The sequence below is a fragment of the Ptychodera flava genome, chromosome 14, assembly GCF_041260155.1.
Source record: "Ptychodera flava strain L36383 chromosome 14, AS_Pfla_20210202, whole genome shotgun sequence".
Classification (NCBI taxonomy): domain Eukaryota; kingdom Metazoa; phylum Hemichordata; class Enteropneusta; family Ptychoderidae; genus Ptychodera; species Ptychodera flava.
Genome location: NC_091941.1, coordinates 30809692 through 30837211, shown reverse-complemented (window position 1 = coordinate 30837211; position 27520 = coordinate 30809692). Strand labels below are relative to the sequence as shown.

Below are 27520 nucleotides of genomic sequence, written 5' to 3'. Positions count from 1 at the left end.
CTGTCTCTGGCTCTCTCTCTCTCTCTGTCTCTCTCTCTCTCTCTCTCATTTATTTCAGAGGGAAGTGTAAATTTTCGACCTTGGAAATTTTGGAGCATATCAATCACATAATGCATTCTTATAGTTGTTCAAAAAAGATGACTATCCTGTAAGGGGGTAAGTAAAAATTCACAACCCTTCGAATATGCTTTCATGAAAAACGGAAACGCCCTAAGAAACCAAATAGGCACCGGCCCTCCCCCTGTAATTTATATCCAGTCCCTTTGTCAATCAATTCTCAAGTTATTCTCAGTCCCTATTCCATGTTTCTGCAGATTGTCAGTCAACTTTATGTAAGTGGTGAACAATTCACAAAATTATGGATGTCAAAACTTGCTTGCACTTGACGTCCAATTTTGTTGAATATTTTTTCAGATACTTGCAAGCAGTTTTGGTTGGCATTGTGCTAGAAAAAAAGGACGAAAAATTAACTCACATAGCCTTTCATATGGTAATTATAGTCCGGGAATTGTGATATTTCCGGCTCTCAAAGGCAGAGATCGTCGACGTGTTTCGATAAATTCATCAAAGGCACGAAGAGCTCATCGACAGTCACCTTGTACTCAGAACTCGTTTCCGTAGACACGTCAAAAGGTTTGATAACCACATCGTAAATACGGTCTTCTAATGATAAACAGATGCAACAGACCAGATAAGACTTAAATAACATTGACCTCATGAAACCACGTATGTATCCATCGATCCATCCATCGATCCATCCGTCCATCCATCCATCCATCCATCCATCCATCCATCCATCCATCCATCCATACATACATACATACATACATACATACATACACACATACACACACACACATACAACATACACACATACATACATACATACATACATACATACACACATACACACATACACATACACACATACACACATACATACATACATACATACATACATACATACATACATACATACATACATACATACATACATACATACATACATACATACATACATACATACATACATACGCAGGCAGACACTTGCTGAATTATCCTATATTCTTTGAATCTTAATTTAGCTGCATGGTTGCTACACCCACTACAACTGAAATACATTGTTTCTACGCTTCATTTATAAGTTTCTTTCATCTGACAACATAAAGAACGTTTATCTGACAATGCATTGTGAAATGAGCAACACACTTGGCCCTGACGAATGTCCAATTTATTATTTTACAATCACTTATACTTGGACTATTTTCTAGAAATGTACCGAGTACATACCAATCCATTGCACTTGAAGAATTTCTCCTACTCTGGCAAATCTGCTGTCACGTGAAATTCCATCCATCGATGTCAAATGACCTTGCATGTGAAACCTTTCAGTTCGATACTCCAACAAAACTGTCTCATAAGGAAAAGTAACGGCGCCAAAGTCGACCATCAAAGCAATTTCACATCAAAAATAGAGGTTGGCTCAGTTTGAACAATTCAAGAAGAGATTAGGAGGCAGTCGCCATGGAAACGAACTGTGTCGAGGGGGCTGGCATTATCAAGTAAATCACGGGCTAACCATGTATACACTTTTAATATCTAGTGTAGCTGTAAATTTCCAAAAGAGTTATGTAGACTGAAATGTACAATAGGTGTCTACAGGCTGAGCCGTCGTTGTGGAAAAAAGCAATTTATGCGACATGCAGTTCTGCATCCATTAATTTATTGTGTTACCGTTAAGGAAGATAGAGTGGCCTTAATGATAAGTGATAAATGGTTGATGGGTGGGACACTCACCCAATGACCGATCATAATTTGCTAACTTTGTTCTGTGACAAGAGTTATAGCTCCAGCAACATGCACTCGCAGTCCAAGCAAACTGAAGTGATACGGACAGTATGAGCAGTCTATTTTTTACAGCGCTTTCACCGCGGACGAGGGCAGCATTTACCGCACAGCTGAGAAGGCACTGTTACTAACTAATTCTGCAACTCGACATTTTCTAGTCATGTGCTCTCCGCGTGCTTCGCCCACTAGCGCGCCATCGTAGTTTCTGTCGAGTCTCGCCGAGTGCTGCGTTTCAGAGACGATGCATATTGCAGTGATTCAATCCTCCATGTGGCTGTTCTAATTGGTATGTGGCAGTAAGTAGCTCCGATGGTGGCTGTCGCTGATTTGACACCTTTCTCGAGTGTTTTGAAGACAGGTTGTCGACGTGTCAAGGAAGTTCTGCCAAAAGGGAAAACAACTTTGCAGGTGAGTAACGAATCGGTTTCCCTTCCTTTCTTGATATGAAGGTTCCCCCCTCTTTCTTCACCCCCAGGGGAGGAGACAGTGAAAGTCAGAATTTACTCTCGATCTTTTGATGAAATATGTATAATATGGTTGCTTCCCACGGATGAGAGAGTAGCCCTGTTTCAAAGGATGGGGACAATGCGGCTCGCGTTGTTGAAGAGACGCTTGCACGACGTAACCTTCATTTAGCTCACACTAAAACACTAAGTCCCCTCGTCGTCCTATTTCTACCATTGTAATTTTCTTACAAAAAAGACATGCTTGATTGTAGACCTCCGAGATGGAGCCGCGCAGACTCCATTTGGCAGCTAAGAAACTCGTTAGCTTTTTCTCTTCAAGTTCTGAATGTTTTTATATCCTTTCACACAGGGCGCAATATTTACAATGTGACTAGCCACGTCAAATTTACCTAGCTATTGTACCGTCGCGAAAAGCATACCTGTACTGTCTCCTTTGCATTCATTTTCCGGGATATGCATGATGGGTCTCGGAAGACCTCGCAACTCCAAACGTTCCATGAAAATATCCCGACAAGACGAATAATTTATCTCAGCGTTGACATTTGCTGAAGGAAAAAAATAAACAAAGTAAAGTCATTCAGACTTAAACCTAAATCCCGGCCTCAGAGTCATCTTAGTAAATTTTGCATACTCGACGGTTTAGTTTCTCTGACGTCAAGTTCGTGGGATGTATGTAGAGTTAAACCAAAGTACCATGCAAAGAAATGTACACTGACTTCAGACTTACTGAGATACTTGAAATTTTATGGTGACGCGGTGTCGGAATACACGGTATTTATAAGCAAAATCCCTGTGTATAATTTTAAATCTGGTACGTCAAGCGAATCGGCAATTTCTGCATCATTTCTATTAGTGTCATCAGACTCATCTCACCTTCGTTGGTATGGATCTAACCATAAATAAAACATTTGAAATAATCCCGAACAGCTTTGGAATCGCCCTGAGAATTGGAAATGCTTGTGTTCGTCGTTAACTTCAGATGAGTAGGGTATGTTACATGTTGTATTTTATTACTTTATTGCACCATAGATCTCAGGTGAGTGCGCCCCAATTAATCGTCAAACAACGCTGAAAAAGCTAGCCTATTTCTAAGCTTCATCAGCTGAGACCTTTCATGTCTTTTGAAGTTTTGTTATGTTTGTAAAAGATAAAGATAGCTAAAGATAGTTTCTTGTTCCCTCTATCCTTCAAGTCACGTTGAAATGCCCAGCGTTCAATTCGTCTATAGTGTACAATCTTTGATGTTAGTGTTGATAACTTCAGGAAGTTTAGTTTTGACACGAATCCACATGACAGCAATAATATAGCAAAGTGCATGCCCAGAATACTTTGTGTTAGAGCTAATGTTTATGAGAGAGAAGGAAGCGACCGTGTATTTTCATGGAACAAGACTGGTGGAAATATTATCAAAAGTTGTCGTCATAAAACTTTAAATTGTTCAAATAGTTTGTCATAGAGTGATGATGATTGCAAGTGGTAATTTTATCAAAATAAGATAGTTTCAGTTTGTTTCGAAAATCGGTGAACGTCATCGCAAAATGCTTCATCGTACGAGAACAACGTTATAATGGATAATGAAGACACATGTTAATGGTCGTTCATATATGTTTGCCTCGCTCAGTCAGCGGCGCTAATACACACAGCACGGCGATGAAGGAAAACCTCACTCGTAAATAAAGAAAAGATACCCGGGGAACTTGACATCGTTTATTCGGAAATTTACAAGTCGGAACACTGCCAGCAGAGTCGAACAACCATAAAGTACACGCGTGTCATAAAGGCAACTTGATGCCGTCAACTAGACGTAAGTTAAACCTCGGACGGCAATGAAAGATAGGGCGGCCATGGGTTGGTTTTGTCCCCGATACTAACAGTTGATAGCTCCAAAGGGACGTCCCATACATCACCATATGTCATGGCTTTAAGTTTAATTAAAGTTCATGTCCTTAGGTACTTGCACCTGTTCCCTGGGATTTTCAAGCATCTTCATTAAATTTGATTTAATCACGGCGCTAATGAAATCGTAGTGGGATAAAGGTAGTGGCCGGAATATTATAAAGTGGCAGGCTTATTTTACGTAAAAATTAGTCGGCTTGACGGACTTTGAACAGAGTTGGCCTCAACGGCGTGTAGGCAGGACTATCTCGTATAGCTTTATACTAAGGAAGACGACGGGAACTTCGAACGCTTTGCTGAGAAACGACCCGTTGCTCGTCGCTATGAGTCCTCTTGTCCCCAAAGAGATTTAAAGATCGATTAGGCTAATCTCTATCAATTCCACCACGCACTTTCAACTTGGACCGCTGTTATTTTGACTTCTCTCCGATTTATTCGAGCGTGCTAGGTTTATTTCTCTTGTTCAGACGTTGACAAACATGATCTCATTCCTTCGTGCAGGTCTATGGCAAATACATAATTCTTCCTAACATCTGTAGCAATATTGCAGTCGAGTAGGGGACAAGTATTTTTAAAGTAGAGGAAAAATGATGTATGGCTTTCTTTGTTTGTTGAGCAATCCAATTTTGGTTTAGGTTGACAGGACGGGGAACAAAGCGATACGACCTCTTGACAGCGGAGAGCATCACAACGGGACAATCGATATGATGGCCACCTCGGCGAACCGTGCTTCCATCTTGGTAGGAAGCCTCGCGAAAATTTTGCCAGCACCAACCGCATAGTGCATCACCGATAAAACGTGACCAGGTCGTTCAACCGAAGAATGGAGACTGATATTCAACGAACAGACCTCAGGAACTCGTCTACCGTTGGAAGGACCGAACCTACCGGCCACGGAGATGCATATTCGCTCTACCTGGCCAACGGAACGGACAACTTCACCGAAAGTTCGATGGGAGAGTGCGTGGCATATTTCAATGTTACCGGCTACCCGGACTTGACTCAACTGCAAGCCGTTCACGTATCCTTCGTGATCCTGTATCTTCTGGTGATGGTGCTGGCCTTCTTCGGCAACTCTGTTGTCATCTGGATCGTCTGGAAGCACAAGAGTATGCACACCGCCACCAACTACTACATCGTCAGCCTGGCTGTCAGTGATTTCTTCGTCTCCATATTTGTCCTGCCGACCAAACTCATGGAATTGGGCATGGACACTGACATTTCCCCGTTCAAAGACAGCATCGCCCTGTGTTCGGTGATGCAGTATCTCCAGCCAATATTCGTCTTCGCCAGTATCTGGACGCTAGTTGCCGTGTCCGTGGACAGGTAAGTTTCACTGATTTATTTTACGTAATTCCAAAATAACCATGATTAATAAGCTTAAATCCAGCCTATCGGTTTTCGCTGTCACCAAAACACACCTGTCGGCGCTCGGATATTAAGTCGTTGCTTTTCTCTAATTGACTAACCATATATACCTGTCATGTGATAAATTACTGTTTCCGTTTCATGTCAGAGCCAAATAGTACTTAAGAAAATTTCCAGGCAAAATTAACATTCGCGACAGTGCTAATTTTTACAACCACTTCAATACGTGATCGCATAAGCAAATATGTCATCTGCACATATATATGCGTAAACATACATGTGTACGCACGCGTGGACGCGGGCATACATATATAGCTTGATCTGATTTAGCACAACATATTAAAATACAGATAAAAAGACAAGACTATTTGTTCATGGATAACACAGAAAAATTAAAAACATTCCACTGTGGTCCCGATACTACGCTCACTCGCCAGCAAGACACATCACCCTTGATATTTAAGCAAAGTTCTTGACTTCAATTAGCGTCATTACGTACGTCAACGTCACCGATAAAGATGTCGCAAATTGAGGGTTCGGGGTTTCCAGATCAATTTATCAAGTGCAGGCAAAATGTCGGTATGCACAATGCTGACAAGTCAATGAACATCGTAACGATGATGCATGGCCGCCACTGTAGCAGGATGCCAACAGTGAAGACGTCTAGTCTTGAAAAGCATCCAATAATTGTCAGTCTCAAATTACCTGGTCGCCTTGAGTTTTGAGGATTACTTCTTTCACTTCAGTGTATAAGGCTGCTGTCGCTTTATTATTCATGCGTAATTTGACCTTTTTGAAACATTAAAGCTCTACAAACGCTAAATTAAAATGAAAATGTATGTTTGTGAACAGGATCGAAGGCAACAGCGATGTTTCATCGTAAGGAGAATCTCTGTTATTGGGGTGATAATCGTGATCTGAAACTGTAATTTGACAGATACTCGGAGTCCCTCAGTGGGTTTACCTTCGTTCGTATTGAAGATTGGAATCTGCATAAGTAATATCTGGCATGAGATTCAGTTATAGTTGCAATGACGGAACGGGCGATTGACAACATTTCGCGAAAACTAAGCATGAAGAGAAGAGAAAATATCCAGTAAGCCGTTCAAGTGTGCAGCCAATCAGGGTAATATGACTGATGAGGTAAACCATGCACATCGACATAACATGTGCACGCGTGATGACAGAAACGAACCGCATTCAGGGATCAGATGCGAGAAGGGCAAAAGAATGCGATAAAAATTGAAATCTCAGGACACCAGCATGTATCCTGAAACCAGTCACGGATCACTTCTCTTATCGTTATCTCATCTGATGAACGCACCGCCTATTTCTCCCAGGTGTGACAACGAGTTCTATCTGAGTGATGTCACAGAACTATTCATTGATCTCGCTTCCTTTGATAAAAGTGAAACAAAAAAGTGCACAAGACAAGATATCCATCTATCTATCACTCCCCCTATCTATCTATCTACGTACCCAGCTATACCTACCTTCCTGTACCTACATGTACCTATCTTTCTCACTCTTTCTTTCTTTATCTGTCTATCTATCTATCTATCTATCTATCTATCTATCTATCTATCTATCTATCTATCTATCTATCTATCTATCTATCTATCTATCTATCTATCTATCTCTCTATCTATCTATCTATCTATCTATCTATCTATTCGGGAGAGAGAGAGAAAGAGAGAGAGACGGGGGGAGGAAGGGAGGGAGGGAGGGAGGGAGAGAGGGGAGGGCGACGACTTATATTATCACGTTGTTCACATTCGTAACAGCTGTTCGGACTAATATTGATTGTAAGTAGGTGTAAGTATGGCCTCTGAGACACTCAAAGAATTTCCACCTTTTACGTTCATTTGGATTCTATTGAAGTATAACTTTCACGCACGTTACGGTCCGAGGAGTTCACGGCCAGTGCTTCAGCTCTGCCTGGACACGCTTGGCAGAAAATCAAATCAACCGAGTGACTTATGGGATCATCCGCTGCTGAAAATTGAATTCTACCGTGCCCGACTCACAGAATAAACAACGTGAAAGAGAAGTAACGACGGGAGGTTTTGACAGAAAACTGTAAATTCTCGGTCGTTCTCCGCAATTGCCGCTTCTCTCTAAGCTACGACCAAGGTGAAATTTACGGCGTGTAATTCTTGATTTGCCCAGCAATGGGTCTTTATCAGCGACTATTATTGCACGTCAGTAACTAGTGTTTAGGTATCCGGTACCGTTTTAGCTGACCTTTTGAAGTACGGGGGACATTACGCCGGCAATTCGCCGTCGTTTATACGATAATGGTCATTTTATTTGCCAGTTTCCCCATTAAAGCGATCGTAATAAGATGCTAATATCGGGCATATTGTTGAGCCGGCAATAGCGGTGTCAAACAGCGATCTATAGGGGTATATGTTCCGTTCCACAACTACTCGCTCCGTTATAGTCTCAGTTATCGCGATGCGAGAAAATAACCCTTGGAAAAATATCAGGCGAGAGTCTATTTAAGTCTTAATTAAATTATAACCCGAGAAAAACTAAACACCATGATTACTTATAAAGGTCTCTCTTATTTGTCGTTTAATCAGCAAACGTCAAATATTTATACCTGTGTCAATGGCATTTGAAAGCACCATGAAATATGGTGCGTCAATGTAACGCAACAGAGAACACTGTACAAGGGTTACCTTTGCCGATAATGACTGAGAAAATTACTAATGCCAGACTCTGAGAGAACGGGCTTGTAAATATTATATGAACAAATTGCCCACTATACTGCCTAAGATCTCCCATGGTTCCAGCGATAAAATTTACGAGTGGTGATTTTGATGGCTTTATTCAACGTACAAGGTTCACTCGGGTGGGCGCCCGGGGCAAGATACTGTTAAAACGTCGGAAAGTCGAAGATGTTGTCGTAAATATCTACAATTGTTGCCAGAAATGATTGTCCAAGATTGCATCCAGCAGAACTGCCCATCTGTTAGCTAGTCGCCCACATTCAACCGTACATGAAATGGCCCAGGGCCCGGCACATAAAAGTTATTAAAAGGACGGTGATCGAGTACAAGAAGTCATCGATTTGATTGCCAGCAATGTAAATCAGAACATTTTTTTCCCGTCGTACAGGTACCTTGCCATCATACACCCGCTGAAAGCGAGATCATTTGGAACAAAGTCACGTGCGAGGAAGATCATCGTAGCCATCTGGACGGTGGGCTGTCTCTTGATGGCGCCATACCTGTATCCGTCCTGCCTCTTCTTCTACTACCTGGAGAGCGACTACGGTTCTGTGAATCGTATCATCTGCACCCCTCAGTTCCACGATTTCGGAGCTTTTTTCGTCAAAGGTTGGCATATCTTCCTCATGCTCATCCTCTATTTCTTCCCTCTGACGCTCCTGTGCATCTGCTACGGTATCATGGCAACCAGGCTTCTGCGCATGACCAAAGAGGATAAGATGCTGCACAACAAGGACTTTCAACACTCGCGACAAAGTAAAAGTAGACGAAAGGTGAGACTTTCCCAGGTTTATTTTTCTGAAAGGTTACTTAAAGATTTTTTCCCTGATTCACAGGGTACCGCCTCCGTAAACTCACACACAAATCAGTTGCCATGTATTCGAATTGCGCGTCATGTCGTGTAAAATGGCTCTCCTAGGCCTGCTGCTCGTATATCTTGAAGCAAAGCACACTACGAAAGCCCAGCGGATATCCGTGTCGATTTAGATTTAATAAAAGCATTCGATACTACCTGATTGATGGTCAGCGTATGCACATAACTTGTTTATAATACATTCACAAGAGAGGAGGCGGGCATATCAATCTACATCTTTCACCAGTGGGGAGCTAGTAACATCGTGTGGGCATTTACACAAAGAACACCCACCCGCTCATGTTTTTGGTGTCACTTATTTAATTTTTGCTGAGTCATCAAAGTCAATGTTCGATTATCAGGGAAAATGAATAAAACAATATATTGCAGCAGGGGTACTCATACCAATAAGTCAACCAAAGGTACCGTTAAAATGTTATTTTACATTATTTTCTTTTTTCATCAAACTTTTAACGGGGGACTCAGCGAAGACTTAATGAGCGAAACTCAACATACATGAGCGGGTGTATATAGATCAAGTCTATAATCATTTGCATTTCGCGTATTCACGTCGTGTCGTTTTCGCCTTAATCTAAATTGTCCTATATCAGACATTTGCACGCTTAAACCCCTTTCAGTTCAAATCCTATGTTTGGCATTAGTAACGCATGGCACTTTCACATACAAATAGTGTTGTCAACATTTGTGTTTCTTTTTATATATATAATGGTAGGGAAGGCGGAACTCATTCACCGGTTTGCGAAAACTTTTCTTTTGAGTCTGCGCGATAGGACTATGCTGACTGACTTTCTGAGATAAGACATTGCGATGCCGCGGCGGTGTGTGTGTCCGATCCTAGCATCCTTCGAGTTAACGAATCCACTTGAAAGTTCGTGTAACTGACATTGCGATACATCACTTGATCTTAAAGGAGACAGCATTTGTCTGTACTACTTGTAAATTTGAACGACGCACGCAGAACTCCGAAGCGTGAATTATACACGAAGCTGATGTCCTTGAGAAAGATACGCCGTGTTTTGCGAGTGAGGATTTTTATTTTAAGAGAATAGGCTGTCTGGAAATCTTTGCTCTGAAAAATACAAATTGTGTAAAAGCATGTTCACTTCAATGACGTCAGCTATGTACATTACGTACATCTGTAAATCTTTTACGTCCGTTTTTAGCGTCTCTCTCAGCTTGCCTTCTCGGATCGTATATCTCTGAGAGTTTGCACCGACCTGCCTTTGCTATCAGTAACAGAAATGAATTGGCACGTAGGAAGATTTCACCTCACTGCACGTTTGTTCATTCAGTGACGACCGCTATCGCCCCCTGTTGTCATTTATATCGCCGCTGCATCAAATAAAAAGAATATATAATAAAAATGGCACTCTTCGATGTTTTGATCTCGAAAATTGGTTTTATTGTTTAGAGCATAAGATATTAATTCAGTTTTTTTTAATGCAAATAGAAAGATGATCTCGACTGAAAATACTATTGAATTAAAAAACAAAGCTCTTATTATTATCATTTTTTTCGAAAGATTCTGTTCCTAAAAACAAATACATTTGTTTTCTCTCCTGTGTGTATGTCTCTCTCTATGTTGAAATACCAATGCAGTTTTCAGTAATAACATTCTACCCGCTGACTGGCAAATTTCGTGGAACGGTGTGTTCGCGTCCCACGGGTATCCGCACACCTGTCCAATTCTTCCACAAATCAAGCTTATTTATTTACTTATTGGTGCAGTCTCTGGGAAATTTCAAAGAAATGAATTAGTAATTAGATCGCCTCGAGGTAACAAGCACAGTCTGTGTTGGCTAAGTTGTGTGAGAGGACGGGGCAAATTTATTTGTCATGATTGGGCCCGCAATAAATAACCTACTTATAAATCATTCTCGTTCGGGTAAAAATCGTCTATAGACTTTGTCTCAAACTGTCAATAATTCATCACGTTAACCTTAAATATTTACAACTTATAGTTTATTTAACGGGGCTTAAGCAAACGAAGTGAGTCTGTTTTTTCAATCGTACAGAATTGCACCATGGCGTCATCGTCGGAGCAGGTCATACCAGAATGGGTCATTTTAGGCTTGCTCCTGTGAAGTTGTTTGATACCGATATTAAATGAACGGTCCAGTGTTTAATTTGTCATTACACTGTATCTGTATGTGTAATATCCGATGCTATTGTTGACGATTAATTCCCAGTGCAGAGTAGAATTCATTTGTTAACAATAACATTTCGTACTGTACGCAATGCGTTGTCTGTAGGCCATTACGATCCCTTTGCATTTCAACACGGAGGATTTACTTTTTTCTATAGTAAAAACAACACGGAAATGATCACAACTTGCAACCATCAATCGCTAATTTCATTTATGACGTTCAGGATGTAATTATGGCTTAACCATACTACTATGAATCGAACTGCAGCAAAAGTTCGTTTACAATAATCAAACTCAAAACATTGTCTTAATTACATCATTCTGCAATGAGAGACTTAGTTTCTTCCATAGGAGACTGGGCTAGACTCAATGCATACAGAGTACAACACAATGCATGCCATGAAATGGTTCCCCTCGATTCCAATGCGTTCAGTACACCTGTACTTGCGCACTTGTACCGTACTACCTCCCGTGAGTTGCCCACGACAGCGAGACAGTTCGGAAAATACATGAAGGCCGTAGTCATGGAAACAAGTGTTGCCATGTAATTTTCCTTGACAGGTGTGTTGCAACACAGGATGAATTAAATAACGGCGAAATTCAAGAATATAACATTTAATTTTTTAATTTCAGTTTTGAGATAACTGATTTTATCAATTCAACTTAATTTTCGGCTTTTCTCACCGGAGACCAATATCAGTTGCCCGCTCAACGAACAGTTACAATTGGGAATACGATCGTATCAGAGAACCAAGTATTGGGCGCACGATGCCCTTGGATTTCTCCTCGCAAATGAAACGCGTAGAGCTTTGTTCGGAGTCTCCGGCGAATACAGCGATTTACGAATTGCACCACAAACGATTTCAATGAGTTATTACCAATACTCATCACCTCCATTCTACAAAAAAGTCAATGGTCTTAACTCCTGTAATTTTATTTTACGGCCTGGCAAATGGAAACTTTGGAATTTATGAGCTAATGACAAATTAAGCGAAACAGAGGAAACGCCTTACTTAATGAAAGCCCCGCGTTTATCAACATTATGTAGAATAGCATTTTAGAATGTTATAAAAGCTTACCATAAATAGACCATAATATCACATATGGCGTCATATTGTATGCATTATGTTACGTCATCATGACGTGTACATATCTGCAGAAGAGGTCAGACTTGAAAAGGTAACATGCGAGAAACGTAAGAAATTGAAATTCACGCTTTGTCGAAAAACCATGATTAAAAAAAACAAGGAGGCGAAGTTCTCATATCCTCGAAGATTGATCGCAGTATTTGCACAAATATGCATAAATAGTCAATACTAGAGAGTACATTTCAGTCAATAACGCCTGGTAATGGAACTGCGCCCACAAACACCCGTGGGGATGAATTTTAAAGAACATCTTCATCAGATGCCTAAAATAAAACTCAAAACCTCTCAAAATACTTCGCTTCTGCGCCCAGAAGTTTTGATATTTCCAACGCAGAAAGGTCAAATATTGCTTCTCTAAGAATAGTATTCTCATAAATTACGATAAAAGCATCCCGATGCCGGAACAACCTGGCCTAGTTACACTCTAATAATTTATTTCCTTGATTTAACCCCTCTGAGTGTTCATTTTAAAAATCAAATCAAAATACAACGGCAAGCATAGATTAATGTTTCTATCAGCCCTTTGATTTCAGAGAGAGAGGTGCAGATTTAGATTATTTTCGCACGCTGGCGGCATTTTCATGCGGCGCATAGAAGGAAAGCAATATTTTATTTTAATTTCCCCGAAACAGGGAAATCAAAGCACGTGTATTCTACCTTATCTATTTATTAAAGTGGGTACTCCAATTCCACCAATTTCTAACGGTGTAAAACGTTTTTCGTCCGGGTATTTCTTACTTGTGTAATAGGACTGACAGCCGACTGCATTGATGTGGATTGCAAATAATCACTCTAATGCTAACTCTTTATGATTTTTTCATTACTTTTATTTTGCATGTCAATTGCAAGTTCTTATTCTACTCCATAACGAATGTTGTAACATCCTCTATTTAGCTTTTCAACATAGCGTCTACATATGTAAAATGCATTGTTATTGTTTACATTTGAATTCTATTCCGGACCTGAATTCACTTGTCAACAATAACAACACAGTTTTCACATGTACAGGCTAAGTTGACAAGCTAAATACTGCATATGTCAAGATGCTTTGGAAAGTAGAACGAGAATCTATGGTTTACACTAAAAACAAAAATTAGGAAAAAATCATTAAAAGTTAGCATTACTAGCCTTAAAATTGCAGGTTTCGTGTATGTAAACGTTTGAAGATGAGGTGGGGGCCCCAACTTCAGAAATACCCGAAGACTTCGGATTGTTTTGTGTATGATCATATAGAAGCAACTTTCTCCCATCTTCTGATGACAAGTGGAAGCAAACTTGGTTCCCAATTTTCGCGTTCAGGAACTGTACAGTTGATATCCTTCATACACTGCTGGAAGATTAGTTATTTTAATAGCGGTAGATTTCCCGTAACCAAACGGTTTATTAACTCACTATTGAGCTGTGACATTTATCTAGTTTGTGCAACCTCCTAATGACACCAGTGCGAAATGCTCTCCTTATAGATAGCTGTGCGGGTTATCTATTTATTTATTTATGACATGGTCACAAGACGCAAATTAAGCCGCTTCATAGGAGACAGTACATTTCTCGATGTCCTGACGTTCTACATACGACTGAAACATACTTAGCCGTTTAAGGTGTCATGGTCTCATCATGACAACATTTTTATTTTGGAAGTGCAAGGAATAATCAAAATTTGTAATTTTGTATATTATGTAAAGATCTTCGCAAGTATGGGTATAGTTGTGGCACAGAGAATTTTATGCAATACTTTTCAAGAGGACATCCCTTCGTAGGAACACATTAAACTCAACATTGAGAGAGTTAAAAGTCAAAGTGAGAGTCTTTTTTGTAAGGTTAGCTTGAATAAAAAAACTAACATATATTGAATGATATCCCCCAAACAGGATATTGTAGTATTGGGAAGGGGTTTAAATGAAGTATTTCCCAAGATTCTTCATCGGCAGGGTGTAGTTGAAGTTGGTAGCCACCTTGATAAGAGGTCAGGAGAAGCCAACAGTAAACTTGACACATAAACAGCGAGCCACTTGTTGTCGATGACAGATTACTCAACTCGTTCAACCGAGGATTGTAATTGAATGATGAATGAATGTAGTAGATTGGACGAAATGTTTCCCCTATATATATATTCTGTGCCTAGAGGGACGAATGAAAATATTGCTTTCTTCACATTCTGTTGACCGGACTGTTTGATGGATAGTCATACATTTATGAAGTCCTAAATGAAAATAGATATTGGCTCGACGTACTCGAAATATGAAACCATCGTAAACCAAATAATGTAAAGTATTTGGCAAAATCATTTCAATTCAAGGTTTGAGCATAATGTTATTCTAATGTCGTGTTGTCCAATCAGACGACGGATTACCGTGACATATCCCCGAAAGAATTTTCCTCTTTTCATGACGTCATCAAGTCCGTAAGACGATCAAACAATAATCCACCCGTCGGACGCTATGAATGGGACATTAGCCGTAACTTTTGATGGTATTGTCATCATTGCTGTTCCTGAAAACAAACGCATTGTCTTATTTTTCTTCCAAATGAAGTTTAAAAACACAGAGTATTGGCCCTGTGCTTGTATATCGTGTACATACACTGTGCTACGTCATTGCTGTTATGTGACTTCTAAAAGTACGGACTATAGAATTCAAATTTCATGATAACTTTGAGCAGTACGAACACTCTGTGTTGTCAAGTTGTACCATGGGGAACTCTGGCTCCTTGTTTGATTTTTGAAAATTTGTTTGTTTTTGCGCGTTTGTGACTCACATTAGAAAAGGTATAAGTATTCATAGAGAGTAGGGGACACACATGAGTGCTTACTCCTCACGGCAAAGGCAGGGTATACTTTATTTCATGTGGAATTGTATTAGAAACTTTTTAAAGTATCGTTTATTTACTATATTTGTAAACAAACACACACAAAAAATAAACAAACAAACAAAATTCTTTATTGACAAATATGAACACAAATAAAACTCTTATTGTTTTTTCTTATTTTATATGGAAATAATCATACGTAACAAATAACAAACACGCATGAACAAACAAACAAACAAACAAACAAACAAACAAACAAACAGGGAGCCAGAGTTCCCAATGGTTGAACATCAAGGCAAGAACATGATGTTTTGGAGTTAAATAAAATTTTGTACTTTACATTGTGGAACAAAAATGCTGGAAAATATATGAATAGTTACAGCTAATGTAGCTTTCATGGATTGCAGACAACACTTCACTCGACCCTTGTGAATGAGAACTCTTTGTAAATTAAATCCACAGGAGAGAGTATACATGCCCAATAGGTTATTCAGTTTCGGGTTGTCACTTTTGATCCATTTGTGCAGACGCGCATTCAGATTGATTTTGAAGTTTGAAATTTCAGCATCGCCTACACTGGTCATTACAGGGGACAATTGCATTTGTCTGGACGCTAACTGAATGCCGAGCGCTCCTTTGTAAATTATGACGAAAAAGTGTCTGACTCTTAGAGACTCAAGGAAGTTTAACACTAATTTACTTCGTCAAAGGAGTATTATGTGACCTTGCTATACTGGGTGCAGGGGGGCATAGCCGCGGAGTAAATCCCCGCCTTAGGGTATCACATTGTCTCGATTACTTAGCCTAGCGTTGTTGCAGAAGTAATGTATATTGATGAGAGAAAATTGTAGACTGGGGACTAATTTTTTACGTAAGGTTGATCTCCAAGAGAGTGAAATCCAGGTTAGTACGACGAAGAACAGAAAAAAATGGGGATTGAATCATTTGGATTTCGATCGATCAATATCTCCTGTTCCAACCAACTATACTTTTAATCGGTAGAACAATAGATTTGTGTCAGCTTGTATGAGTTGTTTCGCCTTTGTAATCCACTCTGAATCTGACATTAAAGCTCTCAAAATCCCCGATATCATTGGATGCATCTCTGAGTTTGTACAATTTCAGATTAATTTTCATTACTTAGACAGACAGTCAAAGAAGAGATAAATCGCAGTGACAAAATGCGTCTAAAATTCTATAAAATTGAAGTGTAATTTAAGCGCAGTGTGACCCGAGAAAGAACTGTTCGCTAATGTCTGGCTTACATATTTTCTGACAGCCGTACCGACAACTAAATATTTAAACTGTTCCTCACGACGCGTGCCAACTTCAAACTGGAATGATATCTGCTTTCTATTCTTAGAAACCTGTCTTCAAATGGGATTCAATCACTTTGTGCAACGATTCAATATAGGAAGAAAAAAGATCAACAAAGAAGCTAAAAATAACTGACGTCACTCTTCCACTGGCTTGTGAAATTATTTAAATACCGACTGAGTGCCAGAAATTTAGCGTTAACGTTTTACCCAGCCTTTTGGTTCCGTGCAGTGATGGTAATAGCAATCTCTTTTACTCCACAGATGACTATTGCATGGAAAAAGCGCATGCTCCGATACAAGTTTACAGCAAAGCTAGTATGTTTTCATTTAGCATCGTTATTGCTGGCAAATGGGACTTACAATGCATTCCGAGACCATAATACACTGTGTAGCATAACCCGGTGGTGTGTGGCGTTCATTGAATTGGAATACGAGGCAAATTTCTCATATTTATAAAGGGAGAGAAACTACCATCTTAATTCCAGGTGTGTTATCATATCTCATACGTGATTTAGACGATTTGGGAAAGTACCGAGACCATTGCGCCCGCTAACAAGAATAAGATACGCGATAAACGGGTTTATGGCAGAAAGTGCCTTTGGGGACAGATTATCGGAATCTATATATCTCACAATTCTTAGCTGTTGATAGCTCGCACGCAGTTAGTCCGTGGTCTCGAGAACATTAATTTTTCACTGCCATGGTTTTGTGAATTTCGAATTTTTTGAGCTTCCGTGGAGTTGGAGAAAGCTAATGCGATTCCGAAATTCGAGTTCCAGTTGATTTGAGGTAACTTTGCTTCTGAGTCTCTGATCCTAAACTTCAAACGATATTTATTCTTGATTATAAAACGAATAGTTCAGAGTTTGCTGGAGCAAAGAGTGAAACAAACTTTAAAAAATATTCGTTTTGAGGTGCATGTCTACCTTAGCGTCAAAAGCTAGTGCCTGTGACCTGAAAGAGGTGACGTCAATCTGCGAAGCCACAATTTTTTTCTGACATATATTGGCAATTCTTTCTTGGTCACCAGTTTGTACGGATATCATGCGACGGCGTTCCGTGAAACCCGTTACAGCATGTCGGGCGATCGTAACCCTGGTAACCGGGATATTAGTGTAAAGACAGATGCTTTTAGAGTCGGGGTTAGTGATACATTATTATATGGTTGAAGGCGTATCTTGGTCTTTTCATAATAAAAATTCCGAGTCGTCAATCAAGGGCAGAAGTCGCATTTCTTGCGAAACCTGGCATGTATGATTGCCAAGACTTATCACGTTAAGAAGAAAAAAACTCGAAGTAAAATATTACAGCTTACAAGTTCTCAGGTCTCGGTGATGCCACACAATTAGAATTCACTATACATGGTGTCGTAAAACGTAGTTCTCCACCAGTATACCTTGCAAGTAAATCAATTCTAATAATGGCATCGGGTTATGAAGAGAACATAAATGCGACAGAAAAAAAATTAACCCTTACGGTGTGAAGCCTGGCCGATTTTAAGTTCCGTGCTAACACCCAAGGAGCCTAAGATTTGTGTGGGTTCAATCGTTAAAGGGAGGATAAATAAATAAATAAATTGTCTTTGTCGTTTTGATAGGCCCGAGATTGAGAGGTATATGCCCTTTTACATACTACGTGAGGCAACTGTAGCGATGTGACATGGAAATGGCCATTCGGTAACTACGACTTCACTGTATATCTTGAGAGTTTACAGTGACGGGTTAAGTAAACATTCAAAGAGGACTTCCACGTTTACTGTATACATTTCCAAAGACATTAATTGTGACATTGTAAAGGATGATGAATGAATTTAAGAGGCCAGCTTTCATCACTATTATGTGATAATAACTACATTTAGGAAGTTTGGTAATGCTCCTCAGAGCGTCGATAGGTTTCGGAAGAGTGTCGTTTCATTTCAATATCAAATTACATTTTACAGATTCACTCGCCGTTCTGTTAAAGAAGCTCTGTCGCCAGCCTCCTTTACGATGTCGACCTTGCCGTGCTACGAGTACCAAAATAGTACGCTGTGTCAACCGTGTCGCGGGGATGGCCGTTTCCAGGCATCGCTGTAGATGCTAAATTTACATTCAAACGTTTGACTCACGAGTGCTGCAATTATACGGAATGTTGTTTTAACTATCGGGGAATCTGCACATTTTGTTGCGACGAATAGAACTCGTCTCTGAAGTCGTAAATGTTCAAGTGGTAAAAAAATCTTCATCCTGAACTCGTCACTGAGGTGATTTATCCACTGTCGAGGCTCGCAATGGTCCCCTCTTTGATTTCGTTTTAATACCTAGTTACTGATCAAGGTAAATTGAAATCTACAATACACAGGGAGTCTGTACATGACGTACTCAACCATTTCATTCATAATATATATATATATATATATATATATATATATATATATATATATATATATGTATATATTTAATTTTTTAAATTTTTTATTACAATTAAATATATATGTATATATATTTAATTTTTTAAATTTTTTATTATAATTAAAGACAAAAAAAACAAAGAAAAGAATCACACATCACAAAAGAAGAAGGAAGACCAAACACACAAAAAAGAATGTACACACCCCTCACACCCCACACACAGACACACAGACACAGACACAGACACAGACAAACAGACACACACACAGACACACACAATATATATATATATATATATATATATATATATATATATATATATATATATATATATATATATATATATATATATATATATATAATATAAAGATGAGAAGACATCAAGAACGTTTGGTATGTTTTCTCATCTCTATTGTAATATTGCTCTGTAATCCTGCACCGAGCACTTTATCCCTCTGAGAAGATACCTGTCTACATATGTCTTTCTATGTGTCTGACTGTGTACGTACACGTGAGTCGTTGGTGTGTCTGTGTTATCTTCAGAACGGCTGATTGGATTGGATCGATTTTATATACAGATTATATTTCATAATAACAAGGATTTATTAAGTTTTGGTTGATTTGGTTTAAGTTTTGCTTGAAAAATATTAATTCATGTTAATTTGCTTAAATTATGATTCAGAACTCATCTACTCTCACAATAACTGCATCAGATCAGGCTAATCTTGTTACTGACGTCAATCCTAATCTCTATATATGATAAGTAGTATATTCAGCCATACACTGTCACTGGTTTCAAGTGATTTGGTTTCAAGTGATTTGGTTTCACGCAGCAAATATCGCGCTAATGCTTGCGATCGTTTGACTCGATAATACTTTTGGCTTAAGGATAGGTTTCGGCAAAAACAAGGTATTGTTACTTTTAATAGTATTCCATGTGAATTCATGAAATCGTAAGCACAGTGCGTAATAGATGTAAATTGAGGCCCAAATCGAGTTTTCTTCTCTTCTGAAAGCAAATATATCATGGTATCTGATCCAATTCTGACAGGAGTTAATTGCGCAATATTGTAAAGATTATCAAAATAATTATATGAATAATACAATTCGACTCGGAAATGGCAGTTTCCCCTCTCGTACAATAGGGTAATATGATGAACATTACACAGATGATCATATATTTTCTTCAAAGCATACCTGTCCCAATTAAGTACTTGATTGTTCCTAAACCGAATTACTCGACTTTAATTGGATTTTGGAAAGGCTGCGTTTCCTTTAAGACGACCTGAGTCATGGTGGATCGTTACGCTCATGAAATCATAAGCACAGTGCGTAATAGATGTAAATTGAGGCCCAAATCGAGTTTTCTTCTCTTCTGAAAGCAAATATATCATGGTATCTGATCCAATTCTGACAGGAGTTAATTGCGCAATATTGTAAAAATTATCAAAATAATTATATGAATAATACAATTCGACTCGGAAATGGCAGTTTCCCCTCTCGATGATGAACATTACACAGATGATCATATATTTTCTTCAAAGCATACCTGTCCCAATTAAGTACTTGATTGTTCCTAAACCGAATTACTCGACTTTAATTGGATTTTGGAAAGGCTGCGTTTCCTTTAAGACGACCTGAGTCATGGTGGATCGTTACGCTCGTAAAGTCTAACCCTAACAGCAGTTTGCAGGCAATCAAGTGAATTGGTTCTCACAAGGATTGATGGATGGTCCTTGCACATTGCCAACTTCATGAACCAACCTGGTTTACATTACTCACACCATCGTGGGATGTCGAAATTTTAGGGCGTGTGTAGATACTAGATTCCCTATATTTGCTAAAGGAAGAGTTGTGTCCAATGACACGTGCCGTACTTGAGAGACTATTTCAGCTGGTAGTATTCCAAAGTTCCCGTGGCGCGTGTTTTGTTGGATATATTTGCACGGCTATTTGCATCGACAGCGCTCTCAATATGATATGCAAAGTATACACATCATGGCATAAAACTGCACCACATCGGGCAACTCCGTAATATTACGCTGCCTTGCAAATGCCGAATGATATTTCCAGCCAGAGGGGAGAGCATTTTAATGACGGAAGGAATAGGTTGTGACATTTTCTGGGTGAAATTTCAAGGCAGTAAATGGGATTCTATCTTGCTGGCAGCCAAGCTCCAAGGTAGATAAGTATAATGATATACACTGTATACATAGTAATGATATACTGAAAATGTATCATTTATGCACCCACATTGCTGACTACTTTGATCAGTTATCATACGTCTTTGTCTGACGGCACGCTTTCCCATATCAAGAAATCTCCTATAAAAGGCCAAATACATGTACATACGTTGTGGACTCGTTGAGCTTCCGAAAATCATTTCCCTACGTCGGATGTACAATTATTATAAAATAAAAGCTTCACAACCTTCGTTAGAATGCTGTGGCGTTTCAATTACTCGAGTTGGCATCGGTCATGCGATGTAATCAGACATTTAGACACCTGAGAAATAACTAACTTACTAAATAAATAAATACTTATTTATGCCTTTGGTTTATTTGATCTAAGGATCTAAGGATTGCCTGGTGTCTGTTTCCTTAGTTTTGAGAAAAGGAGGGCGTTGTTCCACAATTAGTTGGACCAATTAAAAAGTTATAACGCCAAGGTGAAGAGGCGGTGAAATGTAAGTGGAAGAGTACTGACGTAAAATACGGGGTCTTAATCGTTCCCGAGATTCGGAAAGTGCAGAGATAGAAGTCACGGCTTAAGGTTCCAAGACAAGAAATAGATCTTTTTAATCTAACAATTCTCTGGTGGTTAATAAGCTCAGAACCCCCGTAAATATTATACATTTTCTAAAAGCCGAGATATAGGGAACATTTTGCCAACAACGGTGTCACCATCGTTGACATTACTATCACGTGAGAGGTAATTTGCGTAACCTTTCAAAATCGGGTTTCCCTATGTTTTGTCTCAATTCTTCAAAATATCTGACTCAAACTTTCTGGAATGCAAGCTGTGACAACGCTCTTCCAAAGCGTGACTCAGATTTTTTATATCTTGCTCAGTTTTTTTTGAGCACAATTTTAAAGAAATCAATTAGGGTTAAATTTACCGCTCTGCAAGTTTTTCTGGCATAAAAATTGTTTGAGATTTTTAAAAAAATTCTGAGACAAAGTTTGAAAGATCCTTAGGACAGCTTGCACACACACGAATTTCAGCCACATATCTCAAAGCATTAAAACAAAACATAGTGAAAACCGATTTTTGAAAGGTTATGCAAATTACCTGTCACGTGATAGTTATGTCAACAATGGTGACACTACGGTGACCAAAATGTTCTACTATATTTAGGCTCTCCGAAAATATACAATTTACGGGGGTTCTGAGCTATTAACCACTAGAGAATTGTTAGCTTAAAAAGGTCAATTTCTTGTCTTGGAACCTTAAGGAATTAATTCATAAAAGATTCAATTTTCTCTCTCACGGATTAACCTTTGACATTGTCAATATCAAGGTTTTCACGATGGCCTCTTCATATCTACGACTACCGCGTCTTAAAACTTCCATCAGTGTAATTTTTTATTGCCCCTCGACTATGATGAGCCCTTCGGATCTGTAAACGCAGAGCTGAACCTGCCCCACATCGGCGCCGGCTTCGAATACGCCGGGTCGGCTTTACGACCTGTTCAGCCAAAATATATCTCTTTACTGTGTGCACCCTGCTTCGCGCGTATACAGATTACTGTAAGTAGTACTAATGGTCGAGTGAATTCTAGCGTTAACGGGCACTTGAAATTGAAAGTAAAAAAATTTAGAAATACACGATAATCCGAAAATCCGTGGGCTTAAGTGTGTAGGTCCCCTCGTTAAACCCGACGCTGAATGTGGCGTTGGAATGGTGCGGCAGGAGTGGATATCAGGGAAAGTGAAGGCATTTGTTGGATTGTCCTTCAGGCGACTGTTTGCTCAGTCAATTTATATAGTTTTAAGGTTCCATCCAAGACAAGAAATAGATCTTTTTAATCTAACAATTCTCTGGTGGTTAATAAGCTCAGAACCCCCGTAAATTATACATTTTCTAAAAGCCTAGATATGGGGAAACATTTTGCTAACAACAGTGTCACCATTGTTGACATTCTTGTCCTGGAACCTTTCCTAACATCGTCTGTTATTTTTTCCAAAACAGACGTTTCCCGGCTCCTTAATTTCATTTATTCTTTCACTTAATCATTTTCTTTCGTTTTCAGCTGGCAAAGATGGTCATTGTCGTGGTTATAGTCTTCTGTACTTGCTGGGCACCTCACTTCGTCAGCAGCATGGTGACCATCTTCAAGCCAATGGTGTGGGAGAAGCGGAACTACATCTTCGGTTCCATGCTGAACCATCTCTTCGGCTTCGCCAATTCCTCCCTCAATCCAGTGATCTACGCCATCATGTCTGAGAAATTCCGCGAAGGTTTCAAGCACATCGCAATTCAAGTGATCACCTGCAGACAACGTACCTCATCAACGTACGGCCACCGGCTGGTGCGCAATCAAACACTCATGTCGTCCGGTCGATCCAGTGTGGACAGGGAGGACAACCAACTGGATCCTCCAGGGGGCGCTCTGACAGAAACTGCCGGAGGAGCTACATCGAGAGACAAATATTCGCAGAGGAAGCAACACTTTGTCGGGAGTTCGGGAAGGCATGGGTCCATGGGGACGGGGCGGGAGCGTGACACAACTAGGAGATCCCGCGGTAAAAGGAACAACTCGAGGGGAGAAACTAAAGTTAGAGAAAGAAGTAAAAACGGAGGAAACACGTTCACTCTCTCATTTAGAAATGATCACTACACCTTGACGAGGAGCTCAAGTAGTCCCCAGACATTAATTAACCAGAGAGAAAGACTGTGCAAGAAAACTCTAGCAACGAGACATCCCAGCGCTGGCAACTGTAGTCGAGTTCATGATTATGACAATATCGATTTGAAGCAGTCACCGCCAAAGCGTTTCTTTGTACCCATAGTTCACTACGGCTCAACGACACCATGCAACTTTAAGCCAACTATATTTGTTGAAGATTCAAAGCGTTCGCTGTCCACTTCAGACCTAAAAGGCCCGGGAAGAGAGGGGACGCTGCATTCTTGCAAGAGTGGAGGAAATAATGGAGGGGAGATGCAACAGTCTCTACTCGATGGCTCTAATCGTTCTATGGTAACTCAGAGGGGCTTCGAGGACGCACGACCAGAGCGAGAGGACCCGCCAGAACCGACAGAAAACCCCGACGACGCCAACTACGTGTGCCTGTCACTGGTCACCGACACTGAAGATATCTGTTTCGAAGAAGAAGTGCTGAATAGATTTATACAGACGAATTGCCAGGAAATAGCATCTGGTGATGACGTCAGTGGCATCGACCGCGACGTTCTCCTCGTGATGAACTAGGCGATGTCGCCTCGCCGAATCAAAGTCATGCAAGGCAACCTGAAATACCAGTAGGAGAGGACTTGGTCGTTTTGCCAAACGTCGTACAAGGTAACAGAGACGCAAGCGCAAACAACGAACAGATATATACTCTCGTTCGCCCTCAGCAGGCTGACAGACACCCATCGCCGTACAACAGCCAGGACCGACAAATCTCTGATCCAGAACACATATATCATATACCACGTGATACGACGGATGACTATTACCATGGTAACACGTTACTGTCGGTCGAGAGTCACAATTATCTGAGTGGTTATGAGTCAGAATCAAAGGACACCCATCCGTCGCCATGGATACTCCAAACTTCGGAGAAATGTGGTCTTAATTCTCATCCACCTGTCATCTACATAACCAACGTGTAGCTCTGACGTTGTAACATCGGCTACCATAAACAAATTTCGTTTTCCACAGAACACTTTGTCATAATATCAGAACTCGGTGCAGTTTGACTTCGGACATGGAGCGTCTCCGCCAAATTACAATTTTAGACGCCTGAACTGCCGTGTTTCACTAAGCGTAACATATCATTGGTTTTAGGGTGTTTTATTTACAAAATTAATATACCTCTTGGCTTATACATCTTCTTGTATCAGTTTTCGACTGTGTGTGGTTGTTAGATAGATCGTTCAGTCATAACTCCGGAAAGGATAGCAACATTGATAACGGACGTATGTTTATAAAATGTCAAAGATGATACCCATAATTTTGACAACACTACACTTAACCCGTATATACATAAAAATATCAAGAGGCTTCTGCTGAATTTGAAAACAAAACACATCGTAAGGTGTCCATTCTCAGTGTTGAATTAAGGCCGCTTCATAATACCTTAAACTTGTCGGTATAGACGTTATGTCTTAACCATGTACATATTTAAGTATTTTCCTGAATGAGTTGAACCCGGAATTCGAATCAGGTTGCGGTACAAACAAAACCATGTGCAGAAACGTAGATACATGTAAAACTTGTACGTGTATTCCTGTACGCATGCATTTGCTTGTACAGCTATAACATAGCGTCTTTAGCACCAGTTTCTTCAAACACTCACATGTATGACTCTAACATGTGGTCCAAATGAAAATTTTCTTGCTGACCATTTCTACCTGGATGACTAAAGCCGGTCCTGGCGGGTAGACAAGTAGAAATCAGAATACGACATTTTATTCTGGAGGAGATCGCCGGGAGACATCAAGTATGTAAGAAACTAATGTGAAATTCATTGAAACGATGTTGTCAACCACGTGACAAAGCTCTATTCACCACATCTACGCAAACCTTCATTCAACGTTAACAGGAGATAAAAAGGATGGACAACTTAATTGCATTGTGCCTGGAGGTGCATCGCGTTAATTTCTCGAGTTCGTTCAGAGCACAGGAGGTGAAGTGAACTTGATGCATTTTTGATACTGCTTACAAAGTTGTCATTATGCAACATTATCAGAAAATAGCTTAGTAAAGTTGTCTAGATTTGTATGGACATATAGCAATGATTCCGGTATATATGTGCAGTTCCTTCTGAATGCTTAGTCTTTCAGGATGTTACACAAAACATCTTTATTTTCCTTCCACGAAGCACAGAGTAGCCGCTCCTGAAAGACCTTTGGCGATGACTCATTCAGTCAACAGTGGTATTTGATATGTGCAGGCAGAGTTTCTGTTGCCAAAACAAACAAAAATAAACAAAAAATGTACAAAAACATAAACAAACAAAAAACAATGAATGCTACAAAGCCCCTGACTGATTCCAATCTCTAATTATGGTCTGTGACGATGTCGCTTTCCAAATGGCGTCAGCTCAAGACATGGGTAAATTTTAAAATAGTTTGACTCATTCCATTTTGTAAATATCGAAAATTGTCCAAAGAATTTCTTGAGTCGTTCATTGATACCTTATCTGAGCTGTGAATTTTTGACTGTTTTACGTCACGTGTTACATGTATATTTGTATTCTTATTTAATAAAAGGGGGTGCGTCGGCATGGTTACATCGCAGCTGCAGCTTTTGCGCTTCCAGTTCTGTTTTTTTTTGTAAATTTCCGATTGTTTTTGAAGTATGGATTGTATTCCATGTACAGCAGAAGTATCCGGATCTCCTCCCTGAGATAAAACTAGCTAAAACCAAAAAGAGTAATAAATATCTAAAAAGTCTGATTTTTATATATAAAAACTTGCGTATAGTTTGCTCAAGGCCACTTTGGACCAGAGGGTGACTTTGAACTTACCACGCAAATGTTCGGGATTAGGGAAAGTAAATTGTCTAAAACCAAACGACTTGAAGTGCCAAATAAGTTCCATCGTCTATAATTTCTCACAGGAAAAAGTTTCGATTTTAGAATAAAAAGAATTCAAAGACAGTGAAAACGTAATTTTTCCCCGGTTTACTGAGTACACAGAAACTTTGACGTCAAAGAATAGGCCAAACCCGGAATTCGAATCGACCACGGTACAAACAAACCCATGTGCGCAAACGCGCTTGACGTACGTGTATTTCCATACGCGTTAGTACACATGTGGGCTTGTTTGTACCGCATCACGTGATTATTTGGGCGTACTGAGTCTGTAGAACGCATCGCGTCCTTTTTATTCCGGAGTAGAACCATTGTAAGGTTCGAGTGTTCGAAAAAATTGTCCGAGAGATGTCCTGTGCCTTAGAGCGGCACAAGCTGTACGGTAACTTCGGTATATTGTTCAGTATTTTATGCCATGTAGTAAGATGTTTCTTGTTCTGTCCCAAAATAATGTAGAAAATCATGTTCCACTCGTCACACAAAACAACACGATATCCGATAAACTGTCCAATGTTATTGTTGACAACTGAGTTTTAGTGAGGACGACAATTCATAAGTCCACAATAACATCGTGTTGCAAATAATAAGAAAATGCGTTGTACGTCGAATTTCTGTGTACTTCATAATAGTTAATATATCTTCAGATAAAAGGTACGGTATTTTTGCTATCGAGGAAATAACGAGGACATTTTACTCAAAACAGGTTTGCACCATTCTTTGTACGTAAGGAAATAAGTCCTTTCCCAACTAGACCGCAGTCACC

At 39.7% G+C, this 27520-nt stretch overlaps 2 protein-coding genes across 2 annotated transcripts in view; one reads left to right on the top strand and one right to left on the bottom strand.

The window, feature by feature from the left end:
• LOC139150144 (small ribosomal subunit protein uS12m-like) overlaps positions 1–27520 on the bottom strand; it is a 629842-nt gene that overhangs the window by 148770 nt on the left and 453552 nt on the right. The window lies entirely within an intron of this gene.
• Positions 1828–26460, top strand: LOC139150136 (uncharacterized). Its single transcript, XM_070722313.1, has 4 exons — positions 1828–2256; positions 4847–5537; positions 8703–9087; positions 23250–26460. The coding sequence occupies exons 2-4, from the start codon at positions 5035–5037 to the stop codon at positions 24426–24428; spliced, it is 2067 nt and encodes a 688-aa protein (XP_070578414.1). The 5' UTR covers positions 1828–2256; positions 4847–5034; the 3' UTR covers positions 24429–26460.